Source organism: Lissotriton vulgaris, chromosome 8 (assembly GCF_964263255.1).
Source record: "Lissotriton vulgaris chromosome 8, aLisVul1.2, whole genome shotgun sequence".
Taxonomy (NCBI): Eukaryota; Metazoa; Chordata; class Amphibia; order Caudata; family Salamandridae; genus Lissotriton; species Lissotriton vulgaris.
This window is the reverse complement of record NC_141696.1, coordinates 1,435,663,242-1,435,683,678: the sequence shown is the minus strand read 5'-3', so window position 1 is coordinate 1,435,683,678 and position 20,437 is coordinate 1,435,663,242. Positions and strand designations below refer to the sequence as shown.

Below are 20,437 nucleotides of genomic sequence, written 5' to 3'. Positions count from 1 at the left end.
GGCAGTGTGTAAAGCATTTCTGAACACATACAGTAATACAGTGAAAACACTACAAATCGACACCACACCAGTTTAGAAAAATAAGTAATCTTTATCTAGATTTAACACAAGACCAAATGACAAACATCCACAATACAGTATTCAAATATATTACTTTCAAATGGTAGAAATAGCTTAGTTCAATGTAGATGGTAAATGCAACACTTTACTCTCAAAGTACCTTGGATGCGTAACGCAACATAAACAAAAGGGGCGCAGGGAAGGCGATGCATCAGTTCCTTGCTCCAGGGGAGGCGATGCGTCTTTTCCTTACAGGAGAGGAGGGGATGCGTCTGTTTCCTACTGTGTCCTACTTACGATGTGACAAGATGGTGCCTCGATGCAATGAGATAATCAGGTGCGATGTGACATGATGGTGTCTTCGATGCGATGCGACAACTTGGATATGATGCGTGCAGGCCCGACATCTGTGCAGCGAAATCGGTGTTTTTTTGAGCCGCAACAGGCCCTGCGACGCGCTTCTCCGGTGATGCAACGGCAACCTCTGCGGCAGCGACACGCTTCTCCAGCGAGGAGACACGCTTCCTCGGCGATGCGACGGCAAACAGCTGTGGCGGCGACACGCTTCTTCCTCATTGCGTCGCGCTTCCAGCTACCATCAAAACGCAGTCTCTAGAGGTCCTAAAACAACAGCAGGCACCTCTCTGCAGGTAGAATTCCCATCAAGGAAATTCAGGGGAGCCGGTGGTGAAGTCTTTGTGTTCCTGAGACTTCAGAGCAAGAGGCAAGCTCAGCTTCAACCCATGGAGATCTTCTTCAAGATGATAAAGTACACACAAAGTTCCATTTCTCTTTTTCTTGGCAATAATTAACCACTGCAGGTCAAACCCAAACAGTAACCAGCGCAGGAGTCTCCTCCTTCAGCTTCCTTGGTTTCTCTCCTTGGAAAAGGTTTGTCTTGATTCCCAGACATGATCTAAAGTTCTGTAGTCTGGGCCCCTCTTTTTACACACACAATATATTTGTTTTCAGAAGGCAGAGAGTGTCTGTACCCAGCCCAAACCAGTTCTGTCCTCCCTGGTGCAGCTTCCTGGCAGGGGGTGGATACAATGTAGGCTATTTAATGTAGGCTTAGGCAAGTGAAAGGAAATCTCCCCCCCCTACTCTCTATTCACTCAGGTCCTAGTCAGCCCAGCCCTGACTCATCAGACTGCTGGAGCCAAAGCCCTCTCCATCCTCCTGTCACTCACAACCCCGACATGTAATAGACAAACCTAGCAGAGGCATACTGGATGTTTAGGCAAGAAAATACCTACTTTCTAAAAGTGGTATTTTCAAACACAGAATGCAAAAATCACCCTCACTAAAAGATGTTTTTTTAACATTCTGAGTTCAGGCATACTAAACTCATTTTTCTACCTTGTTCCCTGGATCAGTTAGGATTATAATGTATTATAATCAAACAGCCCATTCTGGCCTACAGGAACAGGTAGCCTTGTGATAGTGAAAAACGAAATTGCCTGTAATTAACTATCAGGACATGCCACACACACAAGGGCATGTCCTACCTTTCACATACAATGCACCCTGCCCATAGGTGTACCTTTGGCCTACCTTAGGAGTGACTAACATGTAAAAAAGGGACGGCCAAGTGAGTGCACTTGCCAAGTCGACATGACAGTCCCAGATTGCACACAGGCTCTGCAATGGCATACCTGAGCCATATTTTACAAGCTGATTCTGTGGGTGGCACAATCAGTGCTGCAAGCCCACCAACACCATTTGATTTACAGGCTCATGGCACTCATGGTGCACTGTACTAGGGTCTGACAAGTAAATCAAATAAGGTAATCATGGAGTCACTAATCCATTACAGCAATTTACAACAGGGAGTACTTGCATTTTGGCACTGAACAGCAGTGGCAAAGTGCCCAAAGTATCTAGATCAGCAAAACATAGCAAAAACATAGGAGGCAACAGCAAAGAATGGAAGGTAGACCCACGCCAATGTTGCCAGGTCTAACAAGTGGTTTTTACATTGAGGGAGCTTTCCTAGGTAAAGCTTTTAGCAGACTCTTTGGTGGTGGTGGGAGTGGGGGGGAGAGACATACAAGTACCAGTGATATTAACGCATTCCAATAGACATGGTCTCTCTTTGGTCTTACAATTAAGAATGCTTATCTTGCATCATCCTTGTGTTCTTCACCCTTCACTTTTCCCAGTTCAAGATATTAGCTGCTTTATTGCCCCCAAAACGGCATCCATTACAATGGAGCTATTTTGTCAGCTCCGTGCTTGCTTACTGGCGTAGATGTACAGCCATGGAGCAGCCCTGACACAAATTTTCAAACAGCTCTGTTTCCATCCATTTTTTCTCTCCCCTCTCTTCTAAGTCTCTGACATTTCTCGCCACCTTCCTCTCTCCCGTTCTCACTCTCTAGACGCCACCATGTGCCTGCTTGTGGTGGCCAGTGTCGAATTTGTAAAAGAATGCCTGCCAAATACCAGGGGCCGGTAGTCTTAAATCCACCCCAGGCCTCTTTAATACGCTGCTGCCCCTTTATCTCCCTCCTTCAGGTTCCTGCTTTCCAGTTTTTCTGTCTTTCTCTTCCGCATTCTTTCCTGTTTGTTTATTTTTACTCCTCTTGCTTGTTGTAAATGTCTTATGAGGAAATTTAAGTGCCGGTCCCTAACAATGTGTGAGTGCCAGTGCCCCCCCACCGGCAACCACCGGCTCAAATAAAGGGGTAAGCTAAGGAAAATGACTGAGGCACCAACAGCATTGGCCCTGAGCTTTCAAAATGGAACTCCAAAAGTTACAGTACAGCAGGGAAATGCCAGTCGGGCCCTGTGTGCAACTGCCAAGCAGCTCAACGTTATGTTTGACACTTTGCATGCTGGGCATTGGGAATTCCTAACCCCATACTCATAATGTCCAAAAGTGAAACTACAAGTCCCAAAATGTAGCTGTCTTTTAGATAAATAAAAACCCAGGACTGGTTTAATGTGTCACTTGACATGGGGCCACCTGGCAGCATCATATGAGAAATGTAAAACCTGTTGAATGTATCGCTCACTAAATGATTGGGTGAAGTGTTTTGGAAAATGTGTGCCTGTCACACTAACTACAGGGCATCCCTCGCCAGAGCATTGAACTTCTTCTGAGACACAGCTGTCAGATGGTGTAAAAATTTACAAATAAACCTATTTGAAGCAGTGTGTCCTGCCATAAGCTGCCTGCAGAGGATCACATGCAGAGGTTTTCATCATGGGTTTGCACTGTTGTGGCAGAACAGGCAGGCAGCAGAAGAAATATCGGCAAGCTATAGCACTGCAGGCGACCCACCTGCAGTATAACAAATATTTGAACGTGACGTGGAGAACATATATATATATATATATATATATATATATATATACATATGCATAATTTGGAAAGTCAAGTGCATACATATTACTTTTGCTAGAAAAAGGAAACATCGATGGCTAAGCGAGATGAACATTCAACGCTTGCATCCCGCTTGACATTCATGGTCATGCTTCAGCCTTAGTTCATTATACGTTGGTTAGTACTATCTATTATTTCCAGCACTTAGAATTTACTCACATGAAGCGCTATATAAAAACACCCTGCATATTTGTTCACTGCAATACTGGTCAGTTGTTTCCGCCCCACCACTTTAAAACTTTGCCAGCAGCCACTGGTAAAATCATCGTAGGCTGCAAGAATAATTCATCAATTGCCCATTACACGATTTCAATCTTGCTTCATGCCGTGCGGCAGCACTGAAACAGCTATCATACAGATTACAAACTCTAGTGGACTAGTACTGCTGTGGGTGACAGTTAACATGGTTGACTACCATATTCTGATGTACATCCCCCTCCACCCACTTAGGATTTAATAACACTGCACTTAGAACAGCAGCACTGTGTTGAAATGAACACAGTTTCTTTATTAGCCTTTAGATACCTGATTGACATCTATGATTGTTTAAGTACAAGTCTTTCTTTTAAGTGCTCTTTGGCATTTACTGAACTCCATTCCAGAGGTTTCTGTGACTTGTAGCATACGCCTGGCTACTTTTGAAGGTCTCAACGTAGTACAGCTGGTTAAAGGACCTACCCATATTGCCGGCCATACTCTGGATCTCATTTTGGCCAATCCACTTTTGATCAATGTGCTCCCGTTGGTGAGCATCCGCAGAAACAAAACCGGAGGAAGAGCCTTCTCCTACATCGCAGCCAAAACCTGGAACGAGCTCCGGTGAACATCAGACGCTCCCCGACCATGCACACGTTCAGGAAGGACCTCAAGACCTGGCTCTTCGACTGATACTGAGCCACCTCCCCGCCCCCAAGCCCCTTGAGACCCTCAAGGGTGAGTAGTGCGCTGTATAAACCCCTGATTGATTGAGCCTCACCTTGTCAGATCATGCTCTTATCCCTTTTGAGTTTGCCAGTACCATCCCACGATTATCTTCATGCACAACCAAGATTTTGGTGAGATCATGGCATAAAATCAACGATCTCTGTTTAACTGAGACCCTTCAATCTATGCCAGCTGAACATACCGGTATACTGGAGCAGGATGCGGTGCTGTTTAAAGCTTCTGTTGAAAAGGCCACAGATACTTAAAAAAAGCACTCTATAAAAAAAACTTAGACAATCTGCACCATGGTTCTTTGACTCTTTAAAGCTTCTTAAATCAAGTTGCAAGAGGTTTCAACTGTGCAATAATTACCTTCAGAGATATAGGGGACAAAACAATCAAGCCAATTAATATCAACAGAACCATCTCTGCACCATTAAAAGTGCACGAGTATGTGTTGTGTTGTACCAGAATATTGAAGTTGAGATATAGACTAAGATATATAATGTGAACATAACATTAATTCCTAAAATTAAGTCAAAACAGAGTTAATAATAAATCTATTATTTCTTTGATAATATTTCACAGCTTGGGATATTGGTAAGACAATACTTGAAGAGTCGATATTGTGACATAAAAACTCAGAATTAAGTTTTCCACGTGGAAAATTGCCTTTTTCATTTCAATCAACCATAGTGAGACTCATTTTCTGATCTAAAGTGCATTGATGTTGTTGGTCCACATGACCAATTTCACCCTAATCCCTCCAGACTAGTCCAAACATTGGTACAGCAATTTCTTGTAGTCCCAGAAGAAGCAGACTTTTTGGGACAGTGCTGAATTGGCGATTCAGAAGATGCCCATAGATGCAGTCTGTCCTTCAGAACAATGCCTGGCTTGCTCTTCATTCGTGATCATCAAATAAAAGGTACACATTCTTTCTAGAATGATTATACCCCTTAGTTGAGTGAACCATTTTTTGAAAGTTGTATGTTTTCACTGGAATTACTTTGTAAATGATCCTGCCAATAGAAGAGAGGTACTGCCTAAACCATTGACCTGTGCTCCATCCCATTAAGTGATGTTCTAATACTTTAACTGCTTCTCCGCCCAACAGCGAATTTCGCTGTTTCAGTTTAAACGGTCATTCCCTACCCAAACATCAGCTTCATCTTTTTAACTTTCTCACTGACATAATAACTTTTTCTTGGTAGGAATCAATAGACCCCTTAAAGTTGGGTGTGGTATCGCCATTGTTAAAAAAAATATATATATAACTATATTGTGGTCCTTCAGATTCCAAACTGTGAAGCCTTGGTCTTTTCTATACCTTTTACCCATAAATGTACCTATTTGGGTACCCTTATTTATTGACCTCCTGGGCCTTCCCTTAACAGGTGCTCAGCCTTTTCAGACCTATGGGCTCCCTACATTCTTCTTGCTGCTAACTTCTTGGTACTTGGTGATCTCAACCTCCACCTGGAGAACCCCGAAGATAAATTAGCATCCACATTTATAGAGGACATTAATGTTCTCAATCTTTCGCTGTTAAATTCACTACACACTCCCTTTGCTGGTCACCTTCTGGACCCTATTTTTTGTAATCTTGCTACTTTATCTGTTGCACCCCCTGTCCAGCTTTGCTGGCCTCATCATTTTGCAGTTCCTTTTACCGCTTCTTTCTACCTCTTCCAGTAGGCTGACCTCATTGCCTGAAACTAGGAACTGGTCCAGACTTAATTTGTCAGCACTTGACAAGGTGTTCCCCGACAATATCCCTTCTCTTGTTTCCTCCCCTGATCAAGACCAGCTCTCTCTGCACCAATGGCTTACAGTGGCCATCGATTCTACACTACCTCTCTCAGTAAAGCCACAGCTCAGAACTCATCCACCTGCCCCTCCCTGGTTAACTGATTCTCTTAAACAAGGGAACAAACACTGGAAAGCCTTAGAAAGACAATCGAGGAAACATTATTTATCTAATGCTAAGTTGCAGTATTTGGGAGCATTAAAGAACTATCATGCTCTTTGCAGATTGTCTTCCGCAGCCTTCTTTACTGAGAAGTTTTCCAGCTCCCAAAACTGTCAGAAAACGTTGTTTAAAGTAATGACTAAACTCTCAGCTGCTAGTGCGTTTTTGTCCCCGCCTTCGCTTTCCCAACCTCAATGCGATGAGCTAGCGCTGTTCTTTCACAATAAAGTTGAGTCCATCCATGGCCAACTTGCTGTGGATGCCGCCCAACAAGGGAATTTAATGTTTCCTGTCAACCCAATGGTAGGCCCCCCTGAATTTTTCCCTCTGGTTTCTGCGTCCGGGGATTCTTCACAGATTAGTTCCTGGCTTCCTTTGGTTTTTTACTCCTTGAAGCTGTTGCTGGGATCTATTAAGTCTGGTTCACTTCTTGTTCCTCTCCCCCTCCTAAACTTACTCTCTTTGACAAATCTGACCTCTCTGTGATTATTAATCTTTTCAACACTTCCTGAGTGTATTTCCCTGCTGTGCTGGGGGTATGGGCAATTCAATGAATTCATGACGAGCTGGGCTCGTCATCAGCCTGGGAGGAGGCTACTGCATGACGAGCCCAGCTCGTCATGAGCATGGAAGGGGTTAAGTATAGGTTTGGTACCTCAGAGGTGGAAACATGCACTCGTCCTTCCTTAATAAAAATGAATAGTCTTGAGACTCTCTGTTGGTCAAATTGTCGCCCCATTTCCCACTTGCTTGTGTTCTATAAAAGTGTGGAACGGCACATTAATACTCAATTCTCTTCATTTATTACAACTCTTCTCTTCCCGGGGTCACTGAGCATCTTATGCAAAAATTTTACTCCGGAGGCACTTCTGCCCTCATTTTGCTTGATTAAGTGCAGCTTTTGACACAGTGTCACATTCCATTCTGATAGACCATCTCGAAGCCTCTGGCATTGTGGGTCTGGCTTTTGAGGTGGTTGATCTCTTTTTTGAAAGACGGTTCCTTCCAGGTCTTTTCGAATGAAGTAAGATCTAATACTCTAGCTCTAACTTCTGGAGTCCATCAGGGTTCTATTTTGAGCCTTTGCTTTTTAACATATATCTTCACCCTTTGGCTAACATTGCTGAGACGTCGGGACTGACTATCTTATCTCATACCGACGATACCCAGATTATCTTTTCCCTCTCCACCGCCCAGCACCTAGATCCCTTCCTGCTTCAGCTTAGCCTGAGGAATGTCTCCTCGTGGCTGACCAGTAATTCCCTGAAGCTAAAAGAAACTAAAACTGAGGTGCTTGTTCTGGGTAATAACACTAAGCTTTGGGGAATCAAACATTGGCCTGGCACTCTGGGCCCTGTGCCTGCCTCCGTCCCGAGAGTCAAAAACCTGGGTTTCATTATTGATAAAAATCTTTCCCTGAAACCTCAGGTATCCAGGATTACGGCATCCTGCTTTGCTGTTCGTAGATGGATCAAAAAAATCCATGAGGTAAAAAACATGATGAACAGTTTCTTAAGCCAGGGAATTTCTGCAGCCCCCCTTCAGGAGCAACTGAACCTAGACAGTTGACCTGCAATGGGCAGGATGGGAACAATCATGCAAGGGTAAGCTGGAGACAATATTCTTAAAACAGAGAAGAAAACCTGCCTAGTAAACTGAGCACGCTTTTGTCATGCCTTCTCATGTTTTAGCTGCTGTTTATATTGTCAGCTTTTTGTATAGTGAGCACGAAAAAAGTTAATATCGTGAGCAATGAATGTCCATATTAGTAAGAAATGTCCACATCAGAAGTTGTAACAGAGTATTTCTTCTCTTCTTTATTTTCTTAATACAAGATCCAGTTCAACTTCTAGCCAGCACGTGTTTCGTCTTACTGTGGAGTAAACCCCTTAATGAGGAATACAAAAAAGTGATTGTTGGAATGATTGAATTAATCTCAGACACGGGTAAATACATGGGGCTGAAACTGGTCTGAAGTTGCTTGTATTCCGGTTCAGAATAGGCCTGGCCTGGCAGTTAGCCTGGAATGTTCCTACATGAGAAGGACCAAGGCTAATTTGCGTACAGCTGAATCTTGACTAGGATAGCAAAGTGGGAAAAAAACACGATGGACTGGGATGCGACCAAGTAATTACAGCATGCCACCCATCACTTTTCTATTCTTCATATCATGTTTAGCAAATGTTACATAGGTGTAGGAGCAACGTGTGCGAAAAAACGTGGTCATTCATGTAACTTCTTTGACGTGGTCTTTATAATTAACACCTTGGCTGCTAGGGAGTTTCCCCTCCTGTGCTGGAAATCCGTGATCCCCAGTGTGCATGACGAGCACAGCTCGTCATAAGCACAGCTCCAGTGTGCCTCATGACGACCTGAGCTCGCCATGAGCATCGAAAGGAAATCCACAATGAAAATAAGGATAAATAAACCGATTACCTACAGGAGTGCAAGATTGCATTAAGTATAGTATATGCACTGACATCCACAGTTTAGCAGCACCATACAATCACTAAAGTTTTCATAAAAGTTTCCTTTTACCTCAAAAGAAGAAAGAAATACTCAAAATCCCTTACAAGCATAGGGTACGTGCTTGGCTACTGAAAAATTTAACAAGCATTGGCATAGCCAATAGGTCTCGCCTTTTTTTTTTTTTTTACTTTATTTTCCCAATTTTGCATACAGGAGTACAAAGAGGTACACTACATTGCATCGAAGAATATCAGAAGTGGCAAAAAATAGCAAACATAACGTAATATACATTCAGGACAGCAGATACATGTGTACATGAATGATGTTTAGCAGACAATACTCAATAATGCATCCAATATATGTCTAACGCGAATCAGCAACAATTAAATGACTTATTCCTCTGAGAAACCCATATAATGCACCAACCACCATTACACCAGTGGTGAACTTCTAGGAAAGGGTGCAAAAACGCATAATAGCATATGAAATAAATTATAACAAAAAAGGGGAGCCACTTATCTAGCCTATCCCCTCTGGGGTAATCCCCTGCGAAGTCTGTAAAGGCTGAACAGCGCTGGTCCTAGCAATGTAGCTCCTATATGGGCCCCAAATATCCACTAGACGTAATGGGCCAGGTATCATGGTGGAAAATTCCTCGCTACTCACATTGCATGGAAGCGGTTGCAAATTGGATGGTGAGGAATTCCCTTAAATTGAATGGGGAAAAAACGGAGGTGCTGATCTTCGGAGGCAATGAGGAGATTTGGTCAATGGACTGGGGCCTCCCTCCCTGGGAGCCTGTCCATCGCCCTCCCAGTCTGCTCCGAACTTAGGTGTTTTTTTTATACCAAGCTCTCCTTCCAAAAACAAGTCAGCAGGACGACCTCTACCTGCTGTGGTGTCCTTAGAACCTTGAGGAAATTAGTACACTATCTTTCCACTGATGCCCGTAAACTGGGTACGGTGGCCCTAATTTTCTCAAGGCTAGATTACTGTAACTCGTTGTACCTTGGAATCAATAAATCCCAGATACAGCGTCTACAAACAGTATAAAACGCAGCAGCTCGGTTTGTTGCTGATGCCCCGAGGTTTGCCTCAGCTACCTCTATTAGGAAGGACCTGCATTGGCTTCCTATCCAGGCCAGAATAGAGTTCAAGGTTCTGTGTCTCACCCATCGTGCATTGCACGGGCTTGGCTCTGAAGACATTAAACCCCTGGTGACCCCTTACGTCCCAGGCAGGGCACTTCGCTCAACCAATAAATATCTTTTGTCTGTTCCTAAAACCAACAAAGTCAGATGGGGCGACAGAGCCTTCAGCTCCCGTGCTCCTAAAATTTGGAATACTCTTCCAGCTGAGATTAAGGAACTCACCTCACACCCTCTCTTCCGAAAGGCTTTGAAGACCTGGCTCTTCAGAGAGGCTTACCATTAACCATCTTCCCCGCTTTCCCCTCACACAGCTTTCTTTTTCCATCTTTAGCGCCTTGACGCATTCGGGTAAAGTAGCGCTATACAAATTCTCCCTCAACTCAACTCAGCATGCCAAACTACGCAGCCATGATGCCCAAGTTGGGGAACTACTACTGCCCCACAGTATGGTCACTTCCCTTTTGGCTAGCAGGAAACCCAGTGCAGCAAATTTTCTGACTGCTCGAGGAAAATTAGCCACATACCCGAGCAATGCGATCTCTGGGACAGGCTCCAGCCGCATGGAAAGCATGTCGCCAAGCGTGGCATGAATCGCGGACCAATAGAGGTGTATCCTCGGGCAGGTCCAAGATAGGTGGGCAAAATCAGCGAAAGGAGCTCCACATTTCTGACAGTGATGGGGTCTACTGGGGTCGGTTCTGGGTGAGCGGGCAGGAGTATAGTACATTCTACGAAGACATTTAAAATGTAGGAGTTTGCGTCTACTGTTCAAAGAAACCTCCCCTGTCGCCCTGCAGCAGTATTCCCACTGGTCATCTGTTATGGGATTACTCAGGTCCACCTCCCAAGCCGCTCGTACCCTGACGTCCGAAAAGGGGATGGATTCACTGCACTGCCTATATAACTTTAAGACCAAGTGCGCACCATTAGTAGATTGAATCAGCAATGTCAATGGTAGAGTAGGTTCAGGGGCATATGGGTAGGAAGAAAATGAAGCTCGAAGCATGGAGTGCAAGCAAGCCAAAATGAACTTATCCATGAATTTGCGTTCAGAAAAACGGGTATCCTCTAACACTGAAAAAACATGGCCTTCAGGCAATAGGTCACCAACAGTTCATGAGTGTAATTTTACTAGAGTGCGTCCAATCAGAGTCTTCCCTGTGATGGGGAACAGTGAGGGATTGGGCAGGGGTAGTGCAGGAGAATACAAACGTTCAATGCCCAACAGTCTACGCAATCTATCCCATGTCCAGCATGTAGTCGATACTGTTTGAATGTCCTGGGTATCCCGGGAAAATCCCGTAGGTAGGAGTTCGGAGAGAAGGCGAGGCAGTACCAAGTCTGCTTCAGGTTTCAAATAAGGGATATGGGCGTCTGGATGAAACCATGCGTGGGCGTAGCAGCATTGCGCGATCAGATAATACAAATAGAAGTCTGGGGCTGCGAAGCCCCCTCTAGCATATTACAGTGTCAGAGTACGCCAGCTAACCCTAGGCGCCTTATCGCCCCAAACTAGGTGTAGCAACAGTGAGCGCAGCTGAGAAAAGAAAGTTTTGGTAAGCGGGATGGGATGTTATTGAACAGGTATGAAAAGCACGAAGGACCACCATTTTAATAATTGCAACCCTCCCGGCCATGGATAACGGCAGGCGCAGCCACTTTGCGATCTGCGACTCAAGAGCACTAATAGCACTACCTTAGTTTAGTCGGATCATAGTGGGAGTTTCGAGATGGATATGGACACCAAGGTATTTAACCAAATCATGGCACCATTCAAGTGGGAACGTGCAGCTCCAAGCAGTGGTGCTGGCAGTAAGAGGAAAAATGACTGATTTATGCCAATTAATATGAAGCTCAGAAAATTTACCAAAGCGGATTATTTCGAATATGAGTGGTTCAAGGTTAAGCCGAGGTGACCTAACATATAAAATAGTGTCATCAGCATAGAGCGAGACCAACAGCTGGCCCGTGCCGAACTGAATGCCACGGTGTAAATGTTTTTCCTGAAAGTGGCGCACCAGTGGGTCCATAGCCAAAATGAAAAGCAGAGGGGACAGGGGGCAGCCCTGACGTGTGCCCCGGGTCAAAGAAAAAAGGACAGAAATGGTGCCGTTCAGCCGTAGCCTAGCAGTAGGCAGAGTGTAGAGTAAGGCCACCGTGGAGACAAAGCATTCGGGCATACCCATACGCCTCATGATGGATAGGAAGAAAGGTCACTCTAGGGAGTTAAATGCCTTCTCCGCATCCAGGAGAACAGCAACGGCAGGCGTGTCGGGGTCAATCCGATGCAAAACAGTAAAAAGGGTCCTCAAGTTGAGGGAAGTGGAGCGATATGGCACAAATCCTGATTGTACTGGGGAAATGATGGATTCCATCAACAAATACAGGCGTATCGCAATAACCTTAGCAAGAATTTTATAATCAAGGTTCAACAAGGACAATGGCCTATAAGAACTACATCATTTGGTATGTTTGCCAGGTTTAGGCAAGAGGATAATGACCGCTTCCCTGAATGTTGGAGGAAGCCGTCCCACTTCCAATGCCTCCGCGTAAACCTCGATCAAGCGGGGAACCAAGGTGTCTTCGTAAGCTTTATAAAAATCTGCTGAGAAGCCGTCAAGGCCGGGAGCAGACAAGCCCCGTAAAGCCTCTATAGCCTCCAGAACGCTATCTTGGGTAATGGGGACTGCCAGGAAATCCTTCATATATTTCTCTAAATAGACTAGTGCTATCTCAGCGAGATATTCACCTTGCTCACGCATATCTCCTGTTATTCTGGAAGTATATAGCTCTTTATAATACTTGAGAAAGGAATCGCGTATATGTCCGAGGTAGAATGTAACAAGGTGTCATTAGGGCCGATGCGCTCCGCGATGTAAGAGGAGTCCCTGGGGGGCCGAAGAGTCTGAGCCAATAACTTTCCAGGCCTCTCGCCCTCCCCATACCGCCGCGCCGTGATCTGTCTCTGCAAAAATAGTAATTCGCGTTCAGATGTGTCACCAAATTCAATTATCAAGTCTAGTCGCCAAGCCTGGAGTATATCAGAGGTGGCAGTAAGTAGCTCCTGGTCTAGAGCGGCGATATCTGTTTCAATGCGATTTAACGTTGCGCGCAAGTCACAGAGCACTCCAGCATGTTTGGCAATGCAAATGCCTCTGATGTAGGCCTTGAACCCCTCCCAGAGCACCGCCCAGGTTTCCACAGAGCCAGTGTTGAGTTCAAAATATTCTTCAATGGATTCACGGACTCCCTCAAGAAAAACCGGGTCTGCTAATGCCTTCCCAGGGAAATACCACTGCCGTTCAAAGCCACCTGGCCTGGGAATATGTAACGCAAGAACAACTGGGGAGTGGTCTGAAAGCGTACGAGGAAAGGTGAGAAGACCATACACCCAGCCCGAGAGTCCCAGGGAGACACACCAATAATCAATCCTAGTCCAAGTATTGTGGAACCCCGAGTAATGTGTAAAGGCAGGAAGACCCTGGTGTAGTTGTCTCTCAATGTCTATCAGGGAGAAGTGAGTGCATATGTCACGTAGGGCTTGCCGGGAGCGTGTTTTGACATCAGAGGAAGTGGAGGTGCTATCCCTAGAGGGGTCCAGTAGCAAATTGAAGTCGCCACCTATTATCAATAATCCAGGCTCAAGTGAAAGAAGCTGAACATGTAGGTCGTGGAAAAAGGAGGGGGAGTCTGTGTTTGGTCCATAAACCCCAATAAACAAAACTTTATGCCCCAAAAGTGTACCAGTGACAATCAGCTTCCGGCCGTCACCATCAGTGAACGTCTTGTGCAATGTAAAAGGGACACGTTTGTGTATAAAAATGGCCACCCCTCTAGCATACCGGCTGTAATTGGAGAAAAATCTGTGAGAGCCCCAGCTTTTAGCGACAGGGGAAGGATCTGAACCGCAGGTGCGTCTCCTGCATAAATACAATGTCAATGTTGTGTCGGACTATGTAATTGAGGACTTTTTCTACATTTCCTAGTGCTATTCGACATTCCAAGACATCAAAGATAGTCTGGAAGGACTGGGCTGATGACCCAAATTAACCAGAAGAAAAACTGAATTGCAATGTAGATGCAATGCATGCATTTTCCTCGCCATATACTGACAACATAAGCAATGGTACTAGTCGTGCAATGAAATAAAACAAATAAACCCCCACCACCCTTCTTCCTAGCCTCAAATTAACCACAAAGAGGCAAACCCTGTTTGTCATGATGAAACAATAAAGCAAAGTGAATACACCATTCACAATAGGAGAATGATAAGCACAAAACAAAAACATTACAATAGGCAAAAAAACAGTGGTGTTCACCGTAGGGCGAGGCAATGCCACGCCGGTCGGGCACGAGCAATGTAACATCAGAATGCAATTTACACGGTGCGAACAATAAACAACACAGCAGAATGCAATGACAATATATCCTGGCGATCAACCTGTCCCAGGCTCCGAAAATAAATCAACACTAGCCTGCAAATTTCCCCGAGGCGGGGATCCAGAGTTAGGTTCAGCAGGAGTTCCAGAGCGACTCCCTTTGTAGGACCGACAAAATTCCTGCGCCTCAGTGGTGGTGTCAAAGATGCGAGCTCTACCATTGACGTCGACCCTCAGACGTGCCGGATATAACATGCCGTATCTGAGGCCCAAGTTCCTCAAAGTAGCCTTCACCCCATTAGACTTGCGAAGGGCGTCTTGGACCATGAGGGTAAAGTCAGGGTAAAAGGACAGCTTGGACCCCTGCCACTCGATATCTCCCATGTCGTGAGCCGATCGGAGAGCGGCATCTCTATCCCTAAAGTTCATAAGCCTAGTGATTATAGGGCATGGGGGAAGGCCCGGCCGAGGCCGGGGACCCAACGATCGATGCGCCCGCTCAATCACGAAGCTTTGTGTTAAAGTATCCCTGCCAAACAGTTCTATGAGGAGTTTTTCAACAAAAATGTCCATGCATCCTAAGGATATCGTCTCCGCAACGCCCACGATCCTGATGTTGTTTCTGCGACTATGGGCTTCCAGGTCCTCATTCTTGATGGCCACATCCTTAAGGATCTTTTCCAGCCTGTCCAGCCTCTTCAGCGTAGAAGAGGAACCATCCTCAATGTCCGATACCCTGGATTCCACCACATCAAGTCTCCGATCATGTACTTGAATCTTCGCCCCCATATCCGCTAATTTCTTGTCCAGGTCATCGAATCTGTTATCCAGGTACTTAAAGCCAGCCCTCATTTCGCGTAGCATGGCCGTGGCCAGTGGCGGTTTCTCTTTGTGGGCGTTATGGCTCCGCCCCAGGTAATTTAGCCCCAGGCAATTTATCACGTTTGCTACGTTTTGACTGGTTTTTCTTATCTAGTTTCTTTTTCAATTGTAATTAAAAAAATGAAATCGCAAAGAAGTGAGAACACGGCCCGGGGCAAAGAACACGGGGCACTGCCTCGAAGTCTGCTGCCCCCCACTGCCAATACCGCCGCGCTGCACCACCTGCTATGTCTTTGCCGGCTGAGACCCTCACAGCCCTGAAGGCTGTGATGTCATCAGCCAGGCAAGACATAGCCTGGAAGCTCAGTCTCCACCCCCTGATGGCGTGGAGATTAAGTTAGCCCCGGGCGTTTTTAACACAAGCCCGGGATTGCTAACGTCTCCACGTCAATCAGGTGGAGGAGGAGAGCTTGCTGTCGTGTGTCACCCCTCCCAACTCGTCACAGGGCGTGGTGAGACCCACCCTGTGACGAGTGGGTATCGTCTGCGCAGACTCTGACTTCTTCCCGCCGCCACGCATCACTAGGAGAAGAAGACTAGCAGCCATTTTCTAGACCGAGTGAGGTCAAGGTCGGAGCGGGGAGCCTGAAGGAAAGCAGTCGACTCTACCGGTCGTGCCCTGCAGCAGCAGCCTAGCCATCCGTTTTGGTTGCAGGCAGGCTGGGCAGACCGGTCACCGGACTCTGGAGTAGAGAGTGAGACGTGTGAACTGAACTCGGGCAGGTAGGGCCCCACAGGCGGGAAGTTTTTAATTTATTTCGCACATCGCAATGCATCCTAATTAATTGATTAAGCGGAGCCAGGAATGTATGTTGTCACAGTCTAGACGTTGTCTGTCTTAGTGTCTTCTAATGCCGCGGCGCTCTCCTCCCCTTGTCATGATTCAAACTCTTCAGGTCTCGGCCGGGCCTACAGTTATGAAAGGTGCAGATTAGAAATGGTGTTTAACTGCAGGGCTGAACATACACATGGTGCATTGATGTGTGGAGCACGCACCAAAATCACACACCACACACACGAACTGCTTTCTCTCTAAAGAGTGTGGCAAAGGATTGGCAAAATAGGCTGCCTCGCAGGGCTAAGAGTCTGTAAAACTCAAGGCCATCCTTTAGGTTAGCTGGAGGTAGCTGCCGCTGTGCTGACTCTTCAAACCCATTTGAGCAGCTTTGTTATTTTTTACATTCTGGCTTCTAATTTGTATACAAGTATGGTTTGTTTTCGTTTTTACTCACTAGTTTTAGGAGACACCCTTTGTGCGTTTTCTGAGTACAGTGTTGTGTGAGCTCACTTATTGTGGTGTCAACAGGGACACAAGACGTGTGATGTCACTTTCGAGGCCCCTATGATATGGGTAAAATTAAACAATTAAGGAATGCTCAGCATGTAACATCATGCAATCAAACGGCGTGAACCGTTCGTGGTTTGTGACAGGGCCACAAGATAAACACCTGCGCAATAAAAATATGCCAGAACTTGAAACTACAAGGGTGCTTCGAAGGTAGATTTGTAACAGGTGGGAGAATAATACCCGTTGTATTTACGTGGGGTCGTGAAATGAAAAGAAAGATCGTTAGCAAGTGGTGCATGAACAGAGAAAGTATTAATGACGTGGGTTTCTTCAGGAGTCTCTGGGTCTGCAATGGGAAGTATTTCGGAATTCTGGAAAAAAAGAATAGTATTGGAACGCAAGAAAGGTTCCCTTCCCATTGTTCCAAATGCAGAATGCATGGTCTCTGATACAATTAGAGAGATAGGATGTGGTTTAACGGCCAGAGCGGCCGACTTTGAAGCCGGGGGACCAGCTTCTAATCTAGCGGGAGTCCCACTCATCCTGTGATTCTGGGCAAAACACTTAATCTGCCTACGCCTAAGCATCAATCTTCTCCAGCCATGCTTGCTACCCTTTGCTCGAACATTATTTCAACGAAACAAGGCTTCCCCGGCAACAAGTGGGATCTTCCATTCAGGCATGGTATTATGATATCTGTAAACGTTTGGTAATATAATTTACTTAAAGGAAATTGTACAGTTCTCTCCCGCACAAGACACTGTTAAGCACAAGACACTGTTAAGGAAGCATCGCACGCTTTCCATTTTAAAGCATTGGTGTCTCTGAGGTAGAGTGTTTTACAAATTGTAGTACAAGGAGAAACACCCCTTTTAAAAAAAAAAGTTGTAGAGGTTTGGATACATCTGAATATTAGATACAGCCACAAAAGAAACTATTAGCACGAGTTAGATGTTGGCGAAGCTCAGCCTACGTTCTGCACTTTATTACCAGGCTAGTGTTTGAGGGAAATATAAAACATCAAGGCAGATCTTGCATAGGGAATAGCGTGTGCTGGTGTTGTCCATGTGTGTCGAGGCTGAGTCCGCTATGTGGAATCTGAGCCACAATACTAAGTTATGAAGTATGTGTAACTGCAAAAGATAGAAGGGGAGAAGAATGTCATAACTTTTAGGGAGGGGGCAACTGAACAGCTGCACGAGCAGGGGCTCGCAGGGTAACCTCAGATAATACATGTGCAGGCGGGAGCCCCCACGGAGCAGATCCATCTAAGGCACCACCTCGGCCCATGGGACCTGCCTATGTGCAACCAAATTCAAACCATGTTGTTCTGTGTGTCAGCGATTGAGGTCAGAGCAGAGGGCCAGGTTTAGGGCAAAATTATAGGCAGTCATTTGGTCACGGGGTGTCCTAACGTACCAGTTTTGTAAACTGGGTGAGCATGGCGTCCCGGGCTACCACTACAGATCTTTTACATAGATGTCAGGCTTCCTCGTAATGTAGGGCTACACTCTCGGCCACCCCCATTGGAGGAGTGTAATGTGCCGCTGCAAGACATCTGTGGGTTTGGTGGCTCTCCAGTGTGATGAAAGGGTCTGTTTGCCTAGCAAGAGAGCTAGCTTTGTGAATCACACTAGCACTTTGTGTTTTTTCCCTCACCTATACATTACAAGGTCATTTGCATCATAGGTGTTCATAATAATGAGCTCACTAATAGTGGCAAGGGCATAGTGTATAGCACACTACATTCTTCAACACCAAATGCGTAGGACCTTGTGCGGGGGTAGGGGTGAGGGCAGGTAAGGCTGGCAGGGCAGGGAGGACATAGCTGTTGAGCGTCTGCCTTGCTGACACCCAGCCACTAGTAACACAACACCGGGCGCAGGGATCTCAGGGCAGACTTGGCTGGTAGTGTGAGGATAGCGTAGTGATGCTCTCTGAGACAATCTGCTGGAACACAACGAGATAAAGTGCAGCTGTTTCTATTGTGGGCTGCCCACACTTGACTGCTGCCATTTCAGTGATACGCAGAGTATGAGATCTGTCAACAGTTGCTGGTACCCGATGATGACGACTGTAGGACTGCAATGTAATTATAACTCCTGTTTTTTATTTAACCGAGAGACATCTTGCCTAGTGTGGAATTCTTTGTAAAGTTCAGAAAATGCAGGAAAACCCTAAACGCCACAGCACAACTAATGGTCAAATTGGGCAACTCACACTTGAATGGAATAGCGGGTTGGTACTTGTGATAATGGCAGAGCTTAATTTGTTTTGGAGTAGGTCCTCATTTTTGGAGATCTGAACTTATTTTCTTATCCTCAGACTGACCCTGCAAGATGTGGCTGTGGTGAAAACGAAGTACATGTTGTAATGGAAGGCTAGTAGTTATGGTGAAAGCGAAGGGGATGGTGAGCGGGGACAGGTGCAGGATGCAGTTATGGTGTAATACTGGTGTTGAAGAAGGTGTAAGGATCGCTCTTTAGAAATGGTGAAAGAAAGGCTCAGGTCAGGTGCAATAATGATGAAAGGTGCAGGGCCCCGCGTTTGTTAATGGTGCAAATTATGGCTGTGGTGAAAACGAAGTACACCTTGTAATGGAAGGCTAGTAGTGATGGTGAAAGCGAAGGGGATGGTGAGTGGGGACAGGTGCAGGATGCAGTTATGGTGTAAGGTACAGGTAGAAAAGAAAGGTATCCAATGGGCTAATGACGAAAGGCGGATGGTGATTGGTTGGTAAGAACTAAGAAAGAAGTTCAGCATTTGATGATGGTTGAAGAATAACACGTGAAGAAGAAGAGGAAAGACGTGATGTGGTGATGGTAAAAGAAGATGCAAAAAGCGGAGCATGTAGTATAGGGCACACCGCTGTTTGCATGCCTACCCATTCCTTACAGTGCAGTCATGTTACAGGAGGGAGCACTAGGGTTAGTGCCCTTTCATTTCTGGTGCTCTGCAGCAGTTTCAAGAACTTCTTGGAGTTTCTTGTTGCTCATATGGCTGTAATTTCTGATATTTCGAAGTTTCCCTTGTCTTCATTGGATGATTTTAGCTCGCGAGAAAGTGTCACTCATAGTTGTTGAAATGTCACTCATAATTTCACAGAAATTATGAAAATGTCACACATGGCAATCTGAAACCTTGGCAGCTATGAGTATTTAACCACATGTTGTATGCGTCGCACTTAATGCACATGGTGAGCACGTGTATGTATGCATTAGCATATATGTGTGGCTATCCGTCCCGGTAATGCACATTTGTTGGGGGTTTATGTGTAAACTGTTTGAATCTCAGTAGGGGTACTGCAGCCTTTACTTCTAATGAGGCGGACCACATGCTTCACTCACTTAACTACGAGGCCCTCGGCAATTACAGTACAATGGCTGCAAAACCAGCTGAAGCAGCACTGTGAAAAACATTAGATATTACATATTTGTCAATGAAAAAAATAAAGATGTCAATGAAAGATAAAGGTAAAATGGATACAGATTGCAATGCTTGAAAAAATAACTTATAGGACTCCAGACATGCTTTAACTGTTCCTGAACGACACAAATGGGTGTTATGTTGTGTAGTACTGGTGGTGATCTCTCAAGATTAATTAAGGGTTTTGTATAAAGAGTGTCACTGAAAAAGCATCTTTTGCAGATTTCAGCTGCCTTCACAGTGATTTCATTTAAATATGCAGACTAGAAGTCCTCATTACTGTACTCAGCATACAACGTTAATACCTGTATAGCGGTGACACATACGTTTAATGTGGAATCCAATGACAGCCAGGTGACTGAGTAAACATTTCTTGCACATTGCTGTAAGTGTTCAAATGATGTGAATAAAACACCATCCTGCCAGCACGATCGTGGATAAATGTCCTTTATCACGAATCCCTTCCAGCACGCATACCCTCTCACCATATTGGCATCT

The 20,437-nt window shown here is 45.4% G+C and overlaps 1 protein-coding gene across 1 annotated transcript in view; it reads left to right on the top strand.

Annotated features, from left to right (window-relative positions):
- The window catches only part of LOC147698895 (T-lymphocyte activation antigen CD86-like), a 160,315-nt gene extending 147,798 nt beyond the window's left edge, over nucleotides 1-12,517 (top strand). The window contains exon 7 of the mRNA XM_086936288.1: nucleotides 12,444-12,517. Within this exon, the coding sequence (XP_086792414.1) occupies nucleotides 12,444-12,517 (74 nt within the window). The remainder of the gene's footprint in view (nucleotides 1-12,443) is intronic.
- The last annotated feature ends 7,920 nt before the right edge of the window (nucleotides 12,518-20,437 follow it).